Here is a 19,695-nt window from a genome sequence, read left to right as displayed (position 1 = left end):
TCTCTCTCTCTCTCTCTCTCTCTCTGTCTCTCTCTGTGTGTGTGTGTGCATGCACACGTGCGCACATGTGGTCAAGAGAACACCATGTGAGAGTTAGTTCTCTCCTTTCTTTCTCCATGTGCTCCTGGGGCACTGAGATCATCAAGCCAGGCATCAGGCACCTTTATCTTCTGAGCTATCTCTGGTTCTGAGCACTATTCTTAACATTTGAAGATATGCCTCAGTCTTTGTCAGGATTCGAGGGGGACATGGAACACCTATATACCTGAGATCTCCCTCCCACCCCCATTCTCAACCCACCCCCAGATTCTGATGCAGTTGGTCTACAATGAACCCAAGCGGCAGAGAGTTAAAACAACCTTTCCAGATGATGCCAGCCATGCTGCTCAGCCCTTGAAGCCAGTGACTCACAGCCACCGCCTCCACTCCTCACCTCACAGTGTAATTTTTCACTGTGACCTTGCAACTCTTGTTTCCATCACACATCGCCTGGCTGCTCAGCTAAGGCCTCTTAGCCGTTAAATTGCTAAGTCCAGTGACCCACTTTCTCCCTTCCACTTTGCACTATTTATTGAATCTTCTCCCCACAACCCCCAAACATCCGCTCTCAACTCCTCTCTATTCGTCAGCCACACCTCTGCCTGCACCTCCTACCAAGCTATGTTCAGACACCATGCCCACAGTCTCGCTATTCCTCACCCCAACGTCTCTTGGGAACAGACCCATCTTCCTGTTCTGTCTGTGCACCATTCATGTTTCTGGAGGGCATCTATGCCAACACTTGCAGAGAACCGCCTGGTTCCCTCCCCAGCTGTGCTGCAAGAAGCCTCACCACGAAGCACCATAGAAATCACTGAGATTTGGTTTCTATGCTTTTGAAATGGGAAGGACTTGTGGGAAGGCTCAGATGAGGCTGCACTTAGGGACGGCAATACCATTTCCACCTTCCCCTCATGTTCCCCTTGCTCAAACTTCTCTCCTGGGATGACGCCTGAGGTCTGTATTCAACCACTGGGGACAGGAAAACAAAGTTTTGACACCTGACAGCTGCCACTTTGGGCAGATCCCGCCCCAGACAGCTTCTCCTTCCCTCCCTCCTACACTGCTGCCTAAGCGTGCAGCTTTACCGCTTTTCCTTGCTTGCCTCAGCCTCCCTTTGTCTCCTATTCCATCTTCAGTTGGTGGGTAAGGTGATCCTTCTAGAAAAAACATACCCACTTCCAGCTCTGTGATGAGTCCTGGGATCAGCCCAGGCTCCCGAGCTAAACAGCTCAATCCTCTTAGACTTGGGCAAACCTCCCATTTTTCCAAACTCACCCCCTCTTCCTGCTTTTAAGCTCCAAGTCCCCCCAATCCCGGCCACCTCTGGCTGGCAAACATGAGTTGTCCTTCTCAGGGACACAAGGGCATCTCCTCCAGTGCCCACCACACTTGGGGGAGACTTCAGTCATTTCTTTAGCTAACACACCTACTGTTTGCCAGATAACCTCCCTCAGAGCTTAGGGACCCAGGCTCTCTGTGTCATTATCCCTGTTGCAGACAATAAGACGCTGAGTCCTGGCCCGAGCTGAAAGAGGCTGAGACGCTGCTGAAACTCAGGTCATGCTCTGGAGTGCTGAGTCACTCCACCAAGTGGACACTCTGATGGCATAAATCCTACTACCTACTTGCTATAGCAGTATGAACAATATTTGGCCTTTTAAAAAAATTTTAGGGGGGGGATGGTTTACCCCCTTTCCTTCTTCCTCTTGCTCCCACCCAAAGGTCTATTTATTTATTTATTTATTTATTTATTATATGTAAGTACACTGTAGCTGTCTTCAGACACCCCAATAAGAGGGCATCAGATCTCATTATGGATGGTTGTGAGCCACCATGTGGTTACTGGGAATTGAACTCAGGACCTCTGGAAGAGCAGTCAGTGCTCTTAACTGCTGAGCTGTCTCACCAGCCCCTGTTTGTTTGTTTTAAGAACAGGATTTTGTGTATTCCTGGCTGTCCTGGAACTCTAGACCAGGGAGGCCTCCAACTCACAGAGATCCACCTGCTCTGCAGCCCCACCCCACGCCCAAGTGGTGAGATAAAGGTGCATGCCACCACGCTCGGTATTTGGTTGCTTTATTTTATATTTGTTTGTTTTTGAGACAGAATTTTACACAGTCAGCCACGATGTTCTGGAACTCACTGTATAGTTCTCAACCTTGTTGAAATCTTCCTACCTCACCCTCCCACGTGCTGTGATTACAGGCTTGCACTCGCTGCTGGGCCAGTGACTGGACTACAGCAGAATACTGGACAGTATGGTGCACATCACTGGGACTTCTCACCTAGCAGGGGTCTGTAGAAAGATCTGAGGGGACAGGGCTGACAGGAGCAAGGGAAGGGACTATGAGGCTCAGACACTAGGTGAGCCAGCTCGGGTTGAGGCCTGAGAGTGACAAAGGAGACCCACCCTCATCTCCATGGCAGCTGCTCAGTCAGAAGTTGAATGGGAAGTGGAGCGGAGAACACGACAGGTGCAATGGATATGCACTGTGGTTTTCACCGTGGCAGAGCTGTTAAATACAGCTGAAGTGGCAGCGAGGTGGTGGTGCTCGCCTTTAATCCCAGAACTCAGGAGGCAGAGGCAGATGGGTCTTGAGTTCCAGGCCACCCTGATCTACAGAGGGAGTTACAGGACAGCTATTGCTACACACAGAAACCCAGTCTTGGAAAAATAAACAAACAAAGCAGAAGTGAACAGGAGGCAAGTAATAAAACAGAACTCTCACTGTAAGTCAGAAACTCAAAACAAAATTCTAAATACAGTGTGAACTAGTGGGAATGTACAGCCCCGGAGCACAGAAGGAGTCAATGGTGCAGAATTAACAGACTGTTAACTCTGAATTAACTAACAGAATTAACTAACAGAAAGTCCCGGGGATAAGAAGGCCTTCTGGTTAAACCAACCCAACAGGATTCTCATCAAAATTGCAATTCAGAGACCAACATGGAAATCCAAAAGTATTTGGGAAACTGAGGCAGGAGTGCCTGGACTTCAAGGACAGCGTGGGTTCCATTGTAAATTCTACGACAGTTTGGGTGAAGGGGGAGTGGGGGTGGGTAGAGGGAACCAGATAAATTGCGTGAAGGCTGCAGTTTTTATATAGACCGACAGGTGGCAATGTTGCATCGTGTCTGGGTTCTGTCTCTGCAGCGGCCAGATTCTGCAGCCCTGGAGGCTGAAAGGCCCTTCAGTTAATGCCACACATTGAGTTGAAGGACTTAAGAGAAACCACACCTCTACCCTTCACTCCCTCTGAAACAGTGTAGCGAGCCTAGTTTACAGCCGCACTAAGGCTTCTTGTTCTGAACCCGTTGCCACTTTGCTGCCGGCACCCTTAGCTGATTTGTCTTTTCTCTGGTTCTTTGTTGCTGTAAACACCTGAACTTCCTGCTTTATATAATATTTGGTGTTCGGCTGTGAGTGAGGCTCCTTAGTAGAGTGTTTTCTAAAAGCACAAGGACCTGGTTTAGATCCCTGCCATAAAGTACTTGGTGTCCTAGAGACGGCTAGGAGGAAAGATACTTACACTGGTGGTCTGCTGAAGAGCTTCAGGGCAAAAATAGCTAAGCCTTCTGGGTAACTCGGATGGAAAGGAGGCAGGGCACCCTGCCAGTGTGCACAAGTTGGTTGCTCATGCTGTAAAATATCGAGGGCCTTGGTGGTGCATGTGCGTGACCTCCAGCACTCAGGAGGTGGGATAGCTGAGCCTCCAGGCTATCCTGGGCTACATAAGCAAGCCATGTCTTCAAAGAACAACAGGATATTAAATATCTTGTCAGTAAATAGATTTGGACCCAACAGTAGGTTGGATGCATAAAATACAAGATGCCAAGTTACATTTGAATTTCAAGTAACAGGCCATGTTTAATTACACGTTGTTAAATGTGTCACTTGGGACATACCATACAGAAAAATTATCTGAGCACCTATGTAATCATATTTCATAAAGCAGAAAGGAGTTTGGCAAGAGGAAGAGGAGGAGGAAGAGGAGGAAAAGGAGCAGGAGGAGGAGGGGGAGGAAGCTGCTGCTGTCCAGGGTACAGAGCTTTAATTCTGCAGGAGGAAGGAGTTGTGTAAGTGTTAGTATGACTGCTGGACTCACATGTGTTTGGAGGGTTCGCCTCTCCTTGTTTCTTTAACTATAAGTCAATTAAAGCTAAAACCATGGTGAACAGTGGGAGATGGCTCTGGGGAGAGAAGCCCACTGCCGAGCTTGGCAAACTGAGTTGGAGTCCCAGGACCTACATGCTTTAGAAACCAACTCTTGCAAATTGTCCTTTGACTTTGACTTTTACACATCTACGAGTGCATACACACACACACACACACACACAGGCATGCAAGAATGCATACACACACACACAAATGTTAAAAAAAATACGAAAGAGGGGCATGGTGATGATATGAAGGAGCAAACACCTACTTCTATATTATTATTGTTGTTATTATTATTATTACTATTATACCGGGTCTGGTGAGTTTCTCCTCCTCAGCCTCCCAAGAGTGCACCACCATACCCAGCTTCCTTATAAAACGCTTTGATACTTACTCCAAGTTTAACTTTTGCTAGTATTTTTATACTGGTCATCTTGGAGACCCCAGGCTCTGCCCCAGCCTGGCCCCTGGGAGTCCTATCTCTGCCCTGATTGGCTAGTGTCCTATTGACCATGCTGTTGAACATTATGGTGCAGCTTCTAGCTACAAGGGAGGAAGTACAAACTCAACAGAGGTCTCTCTGCTTCCTTCCAGGCCTGCAGCTCCTGTTGCCGCCTATGACCTTGGCATCTCTGGCAAACAGCTGGCTGCAAGAGGACTGCCCGGGCCTCAATTTTGCATCCTTGGTTACCGGGTCGGTGCCCTCACAGGCTGTGCTGTGGGCCAAATCCCCCGGGGTTCTGGCAGGACGACCTTTCTTTGATGCCATCTTCACTCAACTCAACTGCCAAGTGTCCTGGTTCCTCCCGGAGGGATCGAAACTGGTACCTGTGGTCAAGGTGGCAGAGGTCAGGGGACTTGTCCACCACCTGCTCCTGGGGGAACGAGTGGCCCTTAACACCCTGGCCCGCTGCAGTGGGATTGCAAGCGCGGCAGCGACAGCTGTGGAGGTGGCCAGGGGCACCGGCTGGACTGGACAGGTGGCGGGCACGAGGAAGACCACGCCAGGGTTCCGACTGGTAGAGAAATATGGGCTCCTAGTAGGCGGGGCTGCGTGCCACCGCTACGACCTAGGAGGGCTGGTGATGGTGAAAGACAACCACGTGGTGGCAGCCGGCAGCGTAGAAAAGGTAAGTGCCCCGCTGAGCCTCTGTTCTCATTCTGGTCCGCCTCTGACAGGCATTTTAGTCCCTCCATCAGAGACCAGCCACTGCCTGGTGACAAGTGATCCCAGCGTCAGAGATGCCTTCAAGCCCTTCGGGCTATAGATGGAGGAGACTGTCTTACTATTTGTGTGTGATTCAAAGCACAGCTCTCTGCTCCCACCCGCCCCGCCCCAGGGTCCAGGGCCAGGCTACCCAACCTCATCTTCTCTCTATTGGCATGGCAGGCAGTGCTGAAGGCCCGGCAGGCAGCCGATTTCTCCCTGAAGGTAGAGGTGGAATGTAGCAGCCTGAAAGAGGCCTTGCAGGCAGCAGAGGCTGGGGCTGACCTGGTAATGCTGGACAACTTCAAGCCTGAGGTGAGATGGGACCGGACTCCTGGGCAGGGCCTGTGCGCAATGTGGGATGAAGGTTGGGGGGCTCTCACCTCCTCTTGGCTTCTATCTTACAGGAGCTGCACCCCACAGCAGCTGCACTTAAAGCCAAATTCCCCAGCTTGTCTGTGGAAGCCAGTGGGGGCATCACACTGGACAACCTGCCCCAATTCTGTGGGACACACATTGATGTCATCTCACTGGGAATGCTGACCCAGGCTGCTCCAGCCCTGGATTTTTCCCTCAAACTGTTTGCTGAAGGAGATACTCCAGTGCCTCATGCTCGCCGGTCCTAAAACCAAAGAAGATGCCACCAGAATGGATTTCTGTGGCTTGTTGGGCCCCTTTGGTTATACATCTTTAGGTTCAGAGGCCAACAGGACATACCTAGCATTTACCAAGGCGTCCCACTAGCTCTGAGATCTCCAGCTTGCTGACTTGCCAGGGCCAAGTTTGATTTTGCTTGCCTCAGTTTTCTCATCTGTGAAATAGGTCTAATAAACCTCACTGGGATGTTGATGACAAGTACCACACAGTGAGTGGTTGGTAAAGGCTAGAAATTAGCACCGCTCTTCTATCCTAAGACATATACTTGTTTCCGAACACTACCTTCTGGAAAGGTTGCCCCTTTACCAGATGGTGCTTCATAGCAAGACTCTGGCAACCGGCAACTGACATCACATAACCCGTATGTGCAGCTAGGGACACATGACAAGAAACAAGCTGCTAGCACAGCCCAAAGTGCTCCTTTCTGTTTCTGTGGTATTAAGGATGGAGCCAGGGCCATGGGCAAGTGCTGTAGCACAGCTGTCCTCAGCCCTCTCTCTTCCCTCCCTTCTTTCTCCTTTCCTGCCTCCCTCATCCCCACTCTGCCTCACCATGTAGCCTAGGCTGGCCATGAACTTCTGGCCTTAGATGCGGTCCTAACTCAGCTGCTTGCACTATGCTCTCTGCATCTGGCTTAAAACAACTCTTTCTGCACATGTAAATTAGAAGCTGTGGTCAGTAATAAGACACTGGTTAGAAGTACGTGGCACTTCTTTATACCAGGAGGGATTTTATATTCGAAGGTGTGTGACATCAGGTTTGCCATCCAGCTGGAACATTCCCCCTGACCGATGTCTGTGGAGCTACCCTGACCTCACCTAAGGCTAGATCCTAAGGTGGAACATGTCCATGAGAGGTCCTAGGTGCTGGTGGACCATGAGGTGAGTCCTCTCAGGAGCTCTCTCAGAGCCCATTTCCCTTGCTTGGCCACAGGAGAAAAGAAGTTCAGCTCTTGGCTACAAAGACCCTAGTTCCTACCTGGTGTTGCTTAGGGGAGAGGTGGAAAGGCACACACTAAGCACATCTCACAGTTTGGAGTCCAACAGACCAAGGCCTGCATCACTCATGGCCCTGCCCTCGATGGGTGGTGCATCAGGAGGCTGAGGTTTACTTGGCAGAGATACTGGACAGACCTGGCAATGTTCTGAACCAAGGGGGTGGTTCTCATGGACATAGCCTGGATGTGCCACATGGGATAGCATCCACTGTCTCTCACCCCCTCCTGGTCCAGCTCTTCCTCCAGGGGCAGCGTGGATGCTCTTAGCTAAGTGGTCCAATTCCAGAGACCTTTGGTCTTTAAAAGCCCCAGCTCCTCACTTCCGAAGAGGGAGAACTGAGTCCCTGCAGAACTGGGCACTGCTGGCTACTAGTGCAGGAAATGTGAGCCCCGAGTGACGGGAGGCTCTGGTAACCAGCAAGTCCTAAATCTAGAATTGTGGTGGTATCGGAGCCTGAGAGGGGCAGCAGTGAGGGATGAGTTTTAGGAGACCTAACTCTTGCTCCAGAATCTAAAATTAGTGAGTGAGGCTGGAGCAGAAAGAGGGGAGTAGACTGCACCCAGTGGGAGCACACTGCATCCCGCACACGTCTCTTCTGCAGAATTGCTGTTTTGTTATTGCTTTTTGATGCAAGATTTCATTAGCTCACATAGTCTAGGCTGGCCTGGAACTCACTGTGTAGCCAAGGCTGTCCGTGAACTACTAACCCCTAAATCTTCACCTCCCAAGTTTTGAGATACCAGCATAAGCCACTGTGCCTGGATTGTCCTGCAAGTATTTTTTAAGGAACGCTGTCAGGCTGAATTTTAAGCTCAATTTTGAACTCAGAAATGGATAGGCCCTTCCAGGATTCTCTGAAGTTTGTGAACTGGGAAGGGGTTCCGGAAGAAAGCAAAGAGACTCAGGCAAGCCAAAGCAGCACACACTCTCCTTGTAGCAGAGAAGGGGGTGACAGCTTCTAGGCGGAGGCAACAGCATGGGCAGAGGCCCAGAGGTAATGGCTTGTGTTGTGTACTGAAGTGGTTGAAGCTGGGCCCTGGAAAACAAGATGACTAGGGGATGGGCTGGCTCCAGACCACAAAATGGTAGGTCAGAGGATTTGGACTCTGTCCCAAGAACAATTGGATTCAAGCTGAAAAATAAGCTAAGCCAATTTTCAATGCAGACTCAGTCCTCGGAGGAAGGGTGCATTTGGAGAGGAGCAGGGTGGCTGCAGGGTGTTGGAAGGAAGCTGCCTGGGAAGGCTTGATGTGGGTCTTGCCAGTGGAGCAGGCACCAGTGTGGGTAGACCAGTGGTCCTCAATTCCTGTGACCCTTTAATGCAGTGGCCCATGTTGTGGTCGCCCCCAACCATAAAAGTATTTTCATTGCTATTTCCTAACTGTAATTTTACTACTTTTATGAATCTATGCAGGATATCTGATGTGGGACCCCTGTGAACCTGTTGTTCAAACCCCAAAGAGGTTATGACCTCTTGAGACAAGTTGAGAACTGCTAGGGTAGAGGCTAGAATCTTTTGGAGGGAGGGCTCAGGGGGCAGAGGAAGGCTATGTGTGGCTGGGGGAGGGGGGCTGTCTGGAGAGAACACATGGCAGAATAGGAGTCTTCCCTTCCACTTGGTAACTGGTTTCCCGTTCAGCCTGGGCCTAGGGCTGGAGCATTTCTCAAGGTTGCTCCATGTCCAGTGTGAAAACCATTTGACAAATGGCCGAATTGATTTGTTAAGTGAAGGTGACTACTGCCATCCTCTGTGACATCATCGGTGCTCCTGAAGGGTGAGAAAGGAAGAAGCAGGGACTGAGTTCTCTGGTCTCAGACGTGTAGGTCCTGTCCCTCAGTTAATGATGGGGGAGGGGTGTCGTGTCAACATCTCCGTGTTACCCACAAAGAAACTGGCTTCGGAAGCTAGGAGCATCACTGGAGGTTACATAGCAACACAGTGGTTCTTCACCCCTTCTGTGGGTGCTCGGCTCTATTCCAGGTGCTGCAATGCACCAGGTGCATAGAGCAGTGAGCAAACGGATTTCGAGATTTGTCCTCGTAGAGCCTGTGTCTGAGCCCGGGTTGGGGTGGAGTCCGGAAGAACAATGGAAAAGCAGTTCAGGACAATTCATAGAAATGGCCTTATGACCACCAGAGGGCAATGCAACCACACGGCTTGATTTCCACCCTCTTGGGGATTCAAAAAGACAATAGGCCAGTCGGCTAGGATTACAAAGTACAGCATCTGTTCCGGAAGACAGGGCTGGAGGTGATGGAGCTTGCTTCTGCTCCCAACACTCACCAGGCAGAGCCAGAAGATTGCCAGTTCGAGGCCCGTCAGGTCTATAGTCAGTTCTAGTTTAGCCTGGACTGTAGACTGAGACACTCTTTCAGAGGAGACAAAAGCCAGGGCTAGGCCTAGTATCTCAAGCCTATAATCCCAGTACCCAAGAAACAGAGGCAGGAGAATCACATTTTGGAGGTCAAAATGGGCTGCACAGACCTTGTCTCAAAAAAACTAAGAACAAAACAAAAGGACTTTGGTCAGGAGGGAGTAAAAAGCTAGGGGAATTCTTCCACCTACTTGCCAGCCCTGTCTTGTCATCAGACATCCATCCAGCTGTCAAAGGCAGCCTAGTGATGTGCAAAGCCCAGGTTCAGCTCCGGCTCGTTCACACACCAGCCCATCAACACACCCATCTATACATCTGCATACGTTTGCTCTCCTACCCACCCACCTGTCCTACCGTTCAATCCAGCCTCTGACTGAAGCTACATTAGGCCAGAGCTCAAACTTGAGAGAGATTGCTTCCACGCACACGAGTCATGTGCCAAGGCCAAAGAAGGGTGGAGGCATTTAAAACCATCAAGACCTCTTAGCAAGCCAAATGTTTCTGGAAACCATTTTGCATTTAAAAAGTCATGTTGATGGCTTGGACACACACTATTTATCACTAGCTCTCCAACGAAGTAAAACTCTCCAAACGCTTCGGCATCACCTGGCTTTGTTCCTGTGGTGTCTGGAGTGATAGATCATTTTGACAGCTCCTAATATTTCAGCTCTACTCTCTGAGGCCTTGAGTAGATCGGTTCTGTGAGGCCAAATTCTGAACTTTAGAAAATCTGATCACTGGACCATTGGTTAAATTTGCACCTACCCCTGAGCACACCAGGTTTCTTCTGATGGTGAGGGCTGTCTTTAACAAGTTCCAGACAGTGGAAACTAGCAGAGCCCTTGAAGGAACCAGCCAGTGAAGAGACTATCATAATACAGCTCTGGTGTGGTGGGCCTGGGGCAGCCTCCTTCTCCAGTGCTTCAGCTAAAAGATTCAGGAGTCCTACAGAGTGGCCCCAGGCCCAGCATGGTAGAGTATCAAGAGGCTGAGGCCAAAGGATTAATGCCAGCCTGGAGTATAGAGAGAGCCAGTCCCCAAAAAGCAAGGGCTGGAGATGTCGCTCAGTGGCAAAGAACATCCTGACGGATATGCACACACATGGTGCACATACAGATGTGCAGACAAAACGTCTATAAACATAAAATAAAATAATTTTTTTTTGCCGGGTGGTGGTGGCACACGCCTTTAGTCCCAGCACTTGGGAGGCAGAGACAGGCGGATTTCTGAGTTCGAGGCCAGTCTGGTCTACAGAGTGAGTTCCAGGACAGCCAGGGCTACACAGAGAAACCCTGTCTCAAAAAACAAAAACAAAAAAAACAAAAAAAAAAATTTTTTTTTCCACCTTACGGGCCCTCAGAGTTACACTCAGATCATCAGGCTTGGTGGCAAGTGCCCTCAGCAGCTGATGATTTTACTGGTCTCTAGCTTGTTTTTTTGTTTGTTTGTTAGTTCTGTTTTGTTCTTGGACAAAGTGTCACTGTATAGGCCTGGCTGACCCAGAACGCACTATGTAGAGCAAGATGGCCTCAAACTCAATGATTTGTCTGGTTCTGTCTCCGGAGTGCAGGGACTAAAGGCATGCTCCACCAGCACCATGCCATCAGGCTAGCTTGTTGCTTTTAGCAATCTCACTGGAGACCCCTGTGGGAAAACACACATCAACTCTGTGGCTAATTTTACCCCAGACTCAGGGCCTCTACCCGCTCCTTCGTCCCTGTAATTTTCATCTTTCTGTTTTGCCACATTGTACACAACGCCGCTGATTGAATTAAGCCACGCACACATCACTTTAAACTGTTCCCTCTGTCTGACTCTCATCTTCTACCCTTTAGCCACAGCTCCCATCTCTCCCTAACCCCCAGCCCAGGAGTCCTCCCTTCTCCCTTCTGCTTCTGTGAGTCACGTTGTTGCAGTTAGAAAGGAGAGTGTGGCTTCAGCTCCTCTGCCTAAGTGCCTTATGCTGTGTAAATATTGACCCCTTATCAAATGCTGCTTGCAAATATTTTCTCCCAACTCTATATTGTCTCCTCCTTCTGCCTCCTTATGACTGCTAATCTTATATTGCTTGTCAGATAAACACCAGGCCTACACATAATCCTCATGATTACGAACCTCATCTTTACGATATGGAGTAGACATCTGGTCTCCTGTTAGTCATGCCCGCCACTGAGGCAAGGCCTTCCTGAACAGTTTACCCAGTTTCATGAACTCTGAGTGTGTCTAATCTGGCAGGAGCTGCCCTGGCTTTGTGTCAGTCCTGGCGCTGGTTTGGTTCCTGCAGGTGGCTCTTTCCCTGGCCTTGAGTAACTTGCTCTCATGCACACAGACATGATTGTTGATTCCTTGCAGAGCAGTTGAGAGAAATCCTCTAAGGACTGGGGCTTTAGGCTGCTGGGCTCTCTCCTCTGGGGAACCATCTCCAAGCCTCTGCCTGTCACTCCTCTCTCAGCTCTGTCTCCCCAGTTCAGAAAGTCCTCTGGGCAGCTCCTCACAAACATGCTCTCTTTTATCCTGGAATCTCTCTCCTCGTTGCCTGTGGTCTGTTGCTTCCTGAGTTTTTGTGGCTTCACCGTGGTGGCTGTAGAAACCCAGCTACTGGTGGCTCCATTCTGCCCCGAAGCTGGAGTCCCAGCATCTAGGAGTGAAATTGCAGATGATTCCAGTTTGCTCTTGAGGTGACCGCCACAGACAACATGGTCTTTCCTGCCTCAAAAGCTTTTCTCCAAGCTGACAGAGGTGGTCCAGCACTCAAGAGGCAGAGCCAGGTGGATCTCTGAGTTTGAGGAGGCTAGCCTGGTCTACAAAGTGAGTTCCAGGACAGGCAGGGCTACATAGGGGAACCCTGTCTGACTCGTGTCTGTTTGGTTTTGCCCCATTTCCATTTCCTCTGGTTTTTGTTTGTTTGTTTGTTTGTTTGTTTGTTTTGAGACAGAATCTCACTGTGTAACTCTGTAACTCTGGCTGGCCTGGAGTTCACTATGCAGATTTCCAGGCTGGCCTGGAACTCACAGAAATCTGCCCACCTCTCCCTCTTGTGTGCTGGGATTAAAGATGTGTGTCACCATGCCTAGCTATTTCTTATTATTTAAAACCATTTTGTTTTATATCATAAAATATGTTGAAAAATATTTCTTCTTGAATTCACTCCCCTAATACCAACATTATTATTAAAATCTTTGCAGTCATCATAGTTTCCAGAACCTTCCTTATCTTGGCATCTGAATAGATTGCATGCCATTCAGGAAGTTGTGTGAATTGGTTAAGATGTCCCACTTAGATCAGTGGCTCCTGCTCCCTCCCCTGCCAGGAGGACATTTGGCAGTGTCACACTGTCACAGCTAAGAGGATGTTATTGACTCCTAGCTGGTAGAGAGACACTTTGAAATACCAAGAAAGCTTGTCCCAAGGAACAATTATCTGCTTCAACATTCAGATAGTGCTAAAGTGGGGACAGTGTTCTGAGAGAGGGTGCCCCGACTCTGACCACCAAAGGCCAAGACAAGGGCTCTGCACATCCACGCACGAATCCGTTCCACACAGATTGTTCAGTTTTGTGTGGGACAGGCTTTTGATTGATGATTGACATGATCCACATGGCCAAGATTTATTCCATTTGGATCTTTGAGGTAAAGATTTATAGACATTTAATAAATTGTCGTTTTATCTTATTTTACCTAAAAATCTATGGGTTTTTTGTTTGTTTTGTTTTGTTTTGTTTTTCAAGACAGGGTTTCTCTGTGTAGCCCTGGCTGTCCTGGAACTCACTCTGTAGACCAGACTGGCCTTGAACTCAGAAATCTGCCTGCCTCTGCCTCCCAAGTGCTGGGACTAAAGGCGTGTGCCACCACTGCCCAGCTAAAAATCTATTTTTGTCTTCTCCCAGAAGAATCAGAAAGATGAGTTGGCACGTGTCTATAATTCTAGCACTCAGGAGGTGTAGGTGAGAGGGAGGGGCAAGAGGTAGAGGCCAGCCTGGGACACATGTGAGAAGCAAGAGAAAGGTTAGGAGATGCTCAGTAATGTCCTTTCTGCACACACATGGGCACCTGGGTTCAGATCCCTAGCATTCACCTAAAAGCTGGGTATGAAGGTCTGCATCCTCTAACCCTAGCCCTGGGGAGGCAGAGACAGATGGGTCCCTGGAGCTCACTGGCCATCCAACCAGCCAACCAGAGAGCTCTAGGTTCAGTGAGAGACCCTACCTCAAAAAATAAGGTGGAAGGTGGTTTAAAAAAGACATGACGTGCACCTCTGGCCTACACACATCTACACACTACATTTACAGCTACACACATATGCACAGATTCCCACAAACAGGGACAGTGTTTTTTTTAAAAAACAAAACGCCGGGTGGTGGTGGCGCATGCCTTTAATCCCAGCACTTCAGAGGCAGAGGCAGGCGGATTTCTGAGTTCGAGACCAGCCTGGTCTACAGAGTAAGTTCCAGGACAGCCCAGGCTATAAAGAGAAACCCTGTCTCGAAAAACCAAAAATAAAAAAATAAAAAAATAAATAAATAAACCCAACAGAGGGGGAAGCATGTTTATTGAGGTTTAGGGTGTGAACACTTTCAGCAGGCTCAGTTTAGATACTTGGCGGTTAACACTGATCACTTGACAGGATCTAGAACCACCGTGAAGACAAACATCTGACCATGTCTATCACGGAGTTCGAATTGGGTTAAGCGTGGTAGGAAGACTCACCCTAGCTGTGGGTAGCATCTAAGCTAAACAAAAAGAAACAAGTGAACTGAGATCCAACTCCCATTGATCTCTGCTTCCTGGTTGTCTTAGTCACTGTTCTAGTGCTGTGAGGAGACACACCATGACCAAGGCAACTCAGAAAAGAAAGCATTTAGCTGGGGGCTTGCTTATAGTTTCAGAGGTAAGTCCACGACCAACATGGCAGGGAGCATGGGGGCGGGCATGGCGCTGGAGTAGAGGCTGAGAGCTTATAGCTCATCCACCGGCACAAGGCAGAGAGAGCTACTAGGAATGGCCTGGGATTTTAAAATCTTATCACCCAACCCTAATGACACTCCTCTTCCAACAAAGCCACACCTCCTAATCCTTCCCAAACAGTTCCATCTACTGAGAGCCAGACATTCAGATATATGAGCCTCTGGAGGCTCTCATTCAAACGCCACACTGACTGTGGGCTGAACGTGAGCAGCTGCCTCATGCTCCTGTGGCCACACTTTCCCTTCCGTGAGGGACCACGCCCTCACACCGGGAGCCGAAATAAACCCTCCCTCCTTTAAGTAGTTTTTGTCTGGTATTTTGACACAGCAATCAGACAAGTGACTAACACAAGATACAATGTGGAAAAATGGAGACCGGTACTAGGTACTGTCCAGTGAACTGTGAATGACCTCAGGAAGCATGGTTGACATACAACCAGAACCCAGGAGGCAGGTAGGGACAGAAGTGGGCAGGATATAGGTCGTTTGGGATGGTTGGGGGTGAGGCATGTAGAGAGCTTCCCTGAGAGAGTAGGAATAGTAGTGAACCTGAGATAATTGTGAGGGATGGGCTAGGTGTATCGAGGGGGAATCGAGAGACCTGAAGGTATGGTCCCTCATAGAAGAGAAAAGATGGCTACAGGAACATGAAGCATTTAGTTAAGCTATAGGTTTGACTTCAGATTACAAACACCCACAGTGGCAGTGATTTATATAAAATAAAATGTTGGTTTGTAACATGCAATAGTAAGTACTAGGTAGGCAATTCAGGGCTGGTGTGGTGTTTCACAGACCCTCCAGTTCCTTCTAGCTAACTGATCATCTGTTCCTAAGGTATTGCCCTCAACAGTGATGTTTCATACCATGTCTGGATTACAGTTAGATAGCCATTCTTAGCTGCAAGGGATTCTGGGAAGTGGGGCTTTTATTTTGGGTGGTCATAAAGCCTGTTACAAAGGATACTGTTGTTCCTGCAGAATAATAAGAGAATAGACTTATGGGGACCATATCTGCTGCAGCTGGAGGTAGGAACTCTGGGATCATTCAGGCAAAAGGCATTTGAAGTTGAAGCTACAGGAAAAATTGCCTGGAACACTGTCTGGAGACAGAGAAGAGCTAGTCAGGACTGATCCCTAAGAAAGAAGACAGGAGTGAGGAGTCAGGCATAGAGTTACAGAAGCTGAGGGAAGAGGTTTTAAGAGGGGAGTCAACACATCTAATCCCAGGCTGGAGAGATGGCTCAGTGGGTAAGACAGCGGGAAGACTGTGAGCTCAACACACTCAAATACCAAAGGTTAGACTGGAGTGATGGTGGCCCAGTGATTGAGAGCACAGGGTGGCTCAAGGCATCCCTAACGAGAATCCTATTGGAATCTGACGCCCTCTTCTGGCCTCCTTGGGCACTGCACCCGGGTGTACATAATAGACGCGTGCTGGTAGAAGACGAGTATACATAAAATAAGACTTAAAAAACTAAGTGGAGAGGGCCAGTGAGATGGATCAGCGGATAAAGGCACCTGTTGCCAGTCTTGATAACCTGAGTACAGTTCCAAGAACTTACACAGTAGAAAGAGATAACCGCCGGGCAGTGGTGGCATACGCCTTTAATCCCAGCACTTGGGAGGCAGAGGCAGGTGGATTTCTGAGTTCGAGGCCAGCCTGGTCTACAGAGTGAGTTCTAGGACAGCCAGGACTATACAGAGAAACCCTGTCTCAAAAAAAAAAAACAAAAAAAGCCGGGCGGTGGTGGCACATGCCTTTAATCCCAGCACTTGGGAGGCAGAGGCAGGCGGATCTCTGAGTTCGAGAGTTTGAGGCTAGCCTGGTCTACAGAGTGAGTTCCAGGACAGCCAGGGCTACACAGAGAAACCTTGTCTCGAAAACAAACAAACAAACAAAAAAACAAAAAACAAAAAGGGCTACAGAGCTACCTCAGAAGGTAAGAGTGCTTTCTGTTCTTGAAGAGAAATCAGGTTTAGTTCTCAGTACCCACATGGTAGCTCACAACTATCTGTAAACATATATTTGGCACAAATACATACATACAGGCAAAACCCTCATACATAAAATAAAATAGAAAAATCTAAAAAAGAAATTAAACAAAATAAAAGAAAACAAAAACCCCACCAAACTGGTATTCCTCCCCTGGAACCTCCCCCACTCTTGAAAATTGTCTCTGGCTTTTACTTGGTAAATCTGCATTTACTGTGGTGGAAACAGAGAAATCCCTAACAGAACTCCTCTGTCCTCCCAAAACAAAAATTCTTTCAGTTCAGTTTTTTCTCTTTTGAAAAGGAATTTCATTATGCCGCTCAAACTAGACTTCAACCCAAAGGCTCATGTTATCCCTCAGCCCAGCCTGATGGCTAGCCTGCCTAGCTGGACCTGCAGACACAGGAGCATACCTGGACTCAGGTCTGCGGTTTCAATCCATTCATCAGTTGGTCTGAATCACAGGCTTTTCCTGAAGACGAGTGAACAAATGCCTATTCATCCCAGATAGTATACAGAATACAGACCAAATAAACAAGTTACTCACCCAAATCCAGCATGGTGAGCCAATGAATGTATGCTCATAGATGAATCTAAATCAGCTGCGGTCATTGAAAGACCCACCTCAGCATGGGGTTAACTCGAGAGAGCCGAAGCAGAAGCATCGAAGCATCGGCTGGCAGCTCCAAGGAAGTCTTCTCTTCCCAACATTTCTCATTACACATTATACAGTCTTGCAAGGGTGGGAGGTGGGGAGTTGGGGGATGGGGAGACAGGAGGTAGGGGATGGGGGGAAGGGGGGATGGGGGTGGGTGTTCCAGATGGGAAACTTGAGTTTCCTGGAGGGAATGTTTCCACTGAGAGAAAATAGCAGTTGTGTTTGCCTGCATTTAGGCAGCCGTACATCCTGTAGGACTGCACTCAGAGCAAAATATAGACTGGGAGCCATACAGTAGAGAGACACTGAAAGGGCCAGGTTACTAACGGCTCTTGAGGGACATCTCCAGCAAACTCACACTAGGCCCTGCCTTGAAAGGTTTCCTCACCTCCCAATGGAGCAACCCTGAGGACCAAAAGCCTGTAAGAGATGACCTTCTCCAGATATTCAAGATCCAAATAAGAGTGCCCTCAAGTTTGCTCTTGGTATTCTTCCTCTGATCCAGTCCTGATAAAGCTGAGCTCACAGCCCCTAATTACCAAGCTTAAGGAATGTCTGTCTCACAGAGGGGAGTGAACATAAAAGCTTAGCTTTGACCTCGAATTCCAGAGGGCAAAGCTGCCTGGCACAGTAAAGACACAGTGTCACTGTGTTTGTTTATTATAAAGGCACAGGTAAGGACACACTGTCACTGTGTTTGTTTCTTGTGCTTTCAGTTCCTAAAGACATTATGAGGGACTCATCAAGAAAAAACTGTCAAAAATTAACAATTAAAATCAAGTGGGGAGTAGGAGAATGTGCTCTCGGGCACACCTGTTACCCCAACCCAGCACACAGGAGAACTGTGAGCTCCAGGCTACCTCAAAAAGGGAGCACAGAGGCAAAGGTGGGTGTTCAGAGCACTGCCTGCTCCTTCAGAGAATCTGGGTTCGGTTCCCAGCACCTATGTGGCAGCTCTCAGCTATCAGTAACTCTTGTTCCAGGAGATCTAGTGACCTTGTCTGGTCTCTGTGGACACCTGACACGTTCAGACAAGAGACTCACACACAGAAAACGAAAAATAAGTTAATCTTTTTAAAATAAAAATAAAATGTTTGAAATACAATTTTCGAAAATAAAAATTAAAAAAATGTTGAGTAAAATGCATCTTTTTTTTTTTTCAAGGCCAATTTTCTCTGTGTGGTTCTGGAACTCACTCTGCAGACCAGGCTGGCTTCAGAGATCTGCCCATCCCTGCTGGGATTGAAGATGTGCACCACCACCACCACTCAGATTAGCATCTATATTTTTACAGACTTGTCTTATTTTAATTATTTATATGCCTGTGTGTCTGTGTGTTGGTTTGTACATATGAAAGAGGGAAAGACGCTTCGCCTGAGCTGAGGCCAAAGTAGGCCACTGTGTAGTATGGGGAGAGCTTGGTGGCCCCACCAGGTGCCAAGAGACTCGCCACCCCAGAACTCCGATGGCAAGACGCTAACAATGAACGCTGAGCACTAATGGTGAGAAGTGCGACCAGAACTCTGATCACGAGCAGATTTTCTCTCCTGAGCTGGGGTTCTTTTTCTTTATTAATTCTGTGTGCTTGTATATGCGTGTGTGTGTGTGTGTGTGTGTGTGTGTGTGTGTATGTGTGCAAGTATGTGTGTGTGCATGTGTGTGCGTGTGCATGTGTGTATGCCCTACATGTGTGCAGACACTCATGGAGACAGAAGAGGGCATCAGATCCCCTGGAACTGGAATTACAGGCAGTTATGAGGGTGCAACATCTTCTGCTAGAGCATGCTCACCACTGCTCAGCACTGCTCAGCACTGCTCAGCACTGCTCACCAGGGCTGTGCCTTCTCCCCAGCTCACGTGTCTACTAATCTATCCTGTTATTATTCCTCCCTTACTTAGCTCATTGCACGCTGTAGTCCGTGTTCTCGGCTTTAGAATCTAAGGATGGTTCTAAGGACAGCAATTGGAAGTCATCAGGAAGACCATGTACATCCATCCTTGAATTTATCCAGCCACACCCACAGCCCTCAGCCATCTATTGGGCTGCAGCTCTGGTTAAGTTCTTCTGTCGTTTTTAAACGAATGCACAAACCAACACGAAGGCAGACAGATACCCATAATTAACTGATGGTGAGAAATGCCTGTTCCCTTGCTCATGAGTCAGAGATAGAACAAGAACCTCTCCCTTCGTCCCCTGTCCCTCGTGCTTTTTCTTCCTTTCTTTCCTTTATCAGAGTCTTATTAAGTAGTCCAGGCTGGCCTTGAACTCGGGATCTCCCACCTCAGCCTCCAGAAGGCTGAGATTTCTGGCTTATTCCACCACTTCTGGCTCATCCTCTTTCCTTTTAACAAGGAACAGAGTTTGAGGTCGAAGTCTGATGTGAGCAACACTGTCTCCTTAGGACTCCATTGTCTACATTGTATTTATTTTCATGTTTCTGATTTCTTTTGAGTCAGGTCTCAATGTGGTGTTGGTTAGCCTGAAAATCACAGAAATCCACCTGCCTCAGCTTCCTGAGTACTGGAATTAAGGCAAGCACTAGCATGCCTGGCTTATTTCACTTTTTTTTTTTTTAACTTGTGACGAGTAATAAGTAATATTGGTAATAATGATTTTCCATTTACAGAGGTCATACAAAAAAGA

General features: G+C 48.3%; 1 protein-coding gene across 1 annotated transcript in view; it reads left to right on the top strand.

The window, feature by feature from the left end:
• Positions 1–6,271, top strand: part of Qprt (quinolinate phosphoribosyltransferase) — a 14,600-nt gene extending 8,329 nt beyond the window's left edge. Inside the window, exons 2-4 of the mRNA XM_028775155.1 lie at positions 4,796–5,331; positions 5,592–5,723; positions 5,816–6,271. Of these exons, the coding sequence (XP_028630988.1) occupies positions 4,796–5,331; positions 5,592–5,723; positions 5,816–6,034 (887 nt within the window). The 3' untranslated portion in view covers positions 6,035–6,271. The remainder of the gene's footprint in view (positions 1–4,795; positions 5,332–5,591; positions 5,724–5,815) is intronic.
• The last annotated feature ends 13,424 nt before the right edge of the window (positions 6,272–19,695 follow it).

This window comes from Grammomys surdaster, unplaced genomic scaffold, assembly GCF_004785775.1.
Source record: "Grammomys surdaster isolate TR1022 unplaced genomic scaffold, NIH_TR_1.0 253, whole genome shotgun sequence".
NCBI lineage: Eukaryota > Metazoa > Chordata > Mammalia > Rodentia > Muridae > Grammomys > Grammomys surdaster.
This window is presented reverse-complemented; position numbering and strand designations above follow the sequence as displayed.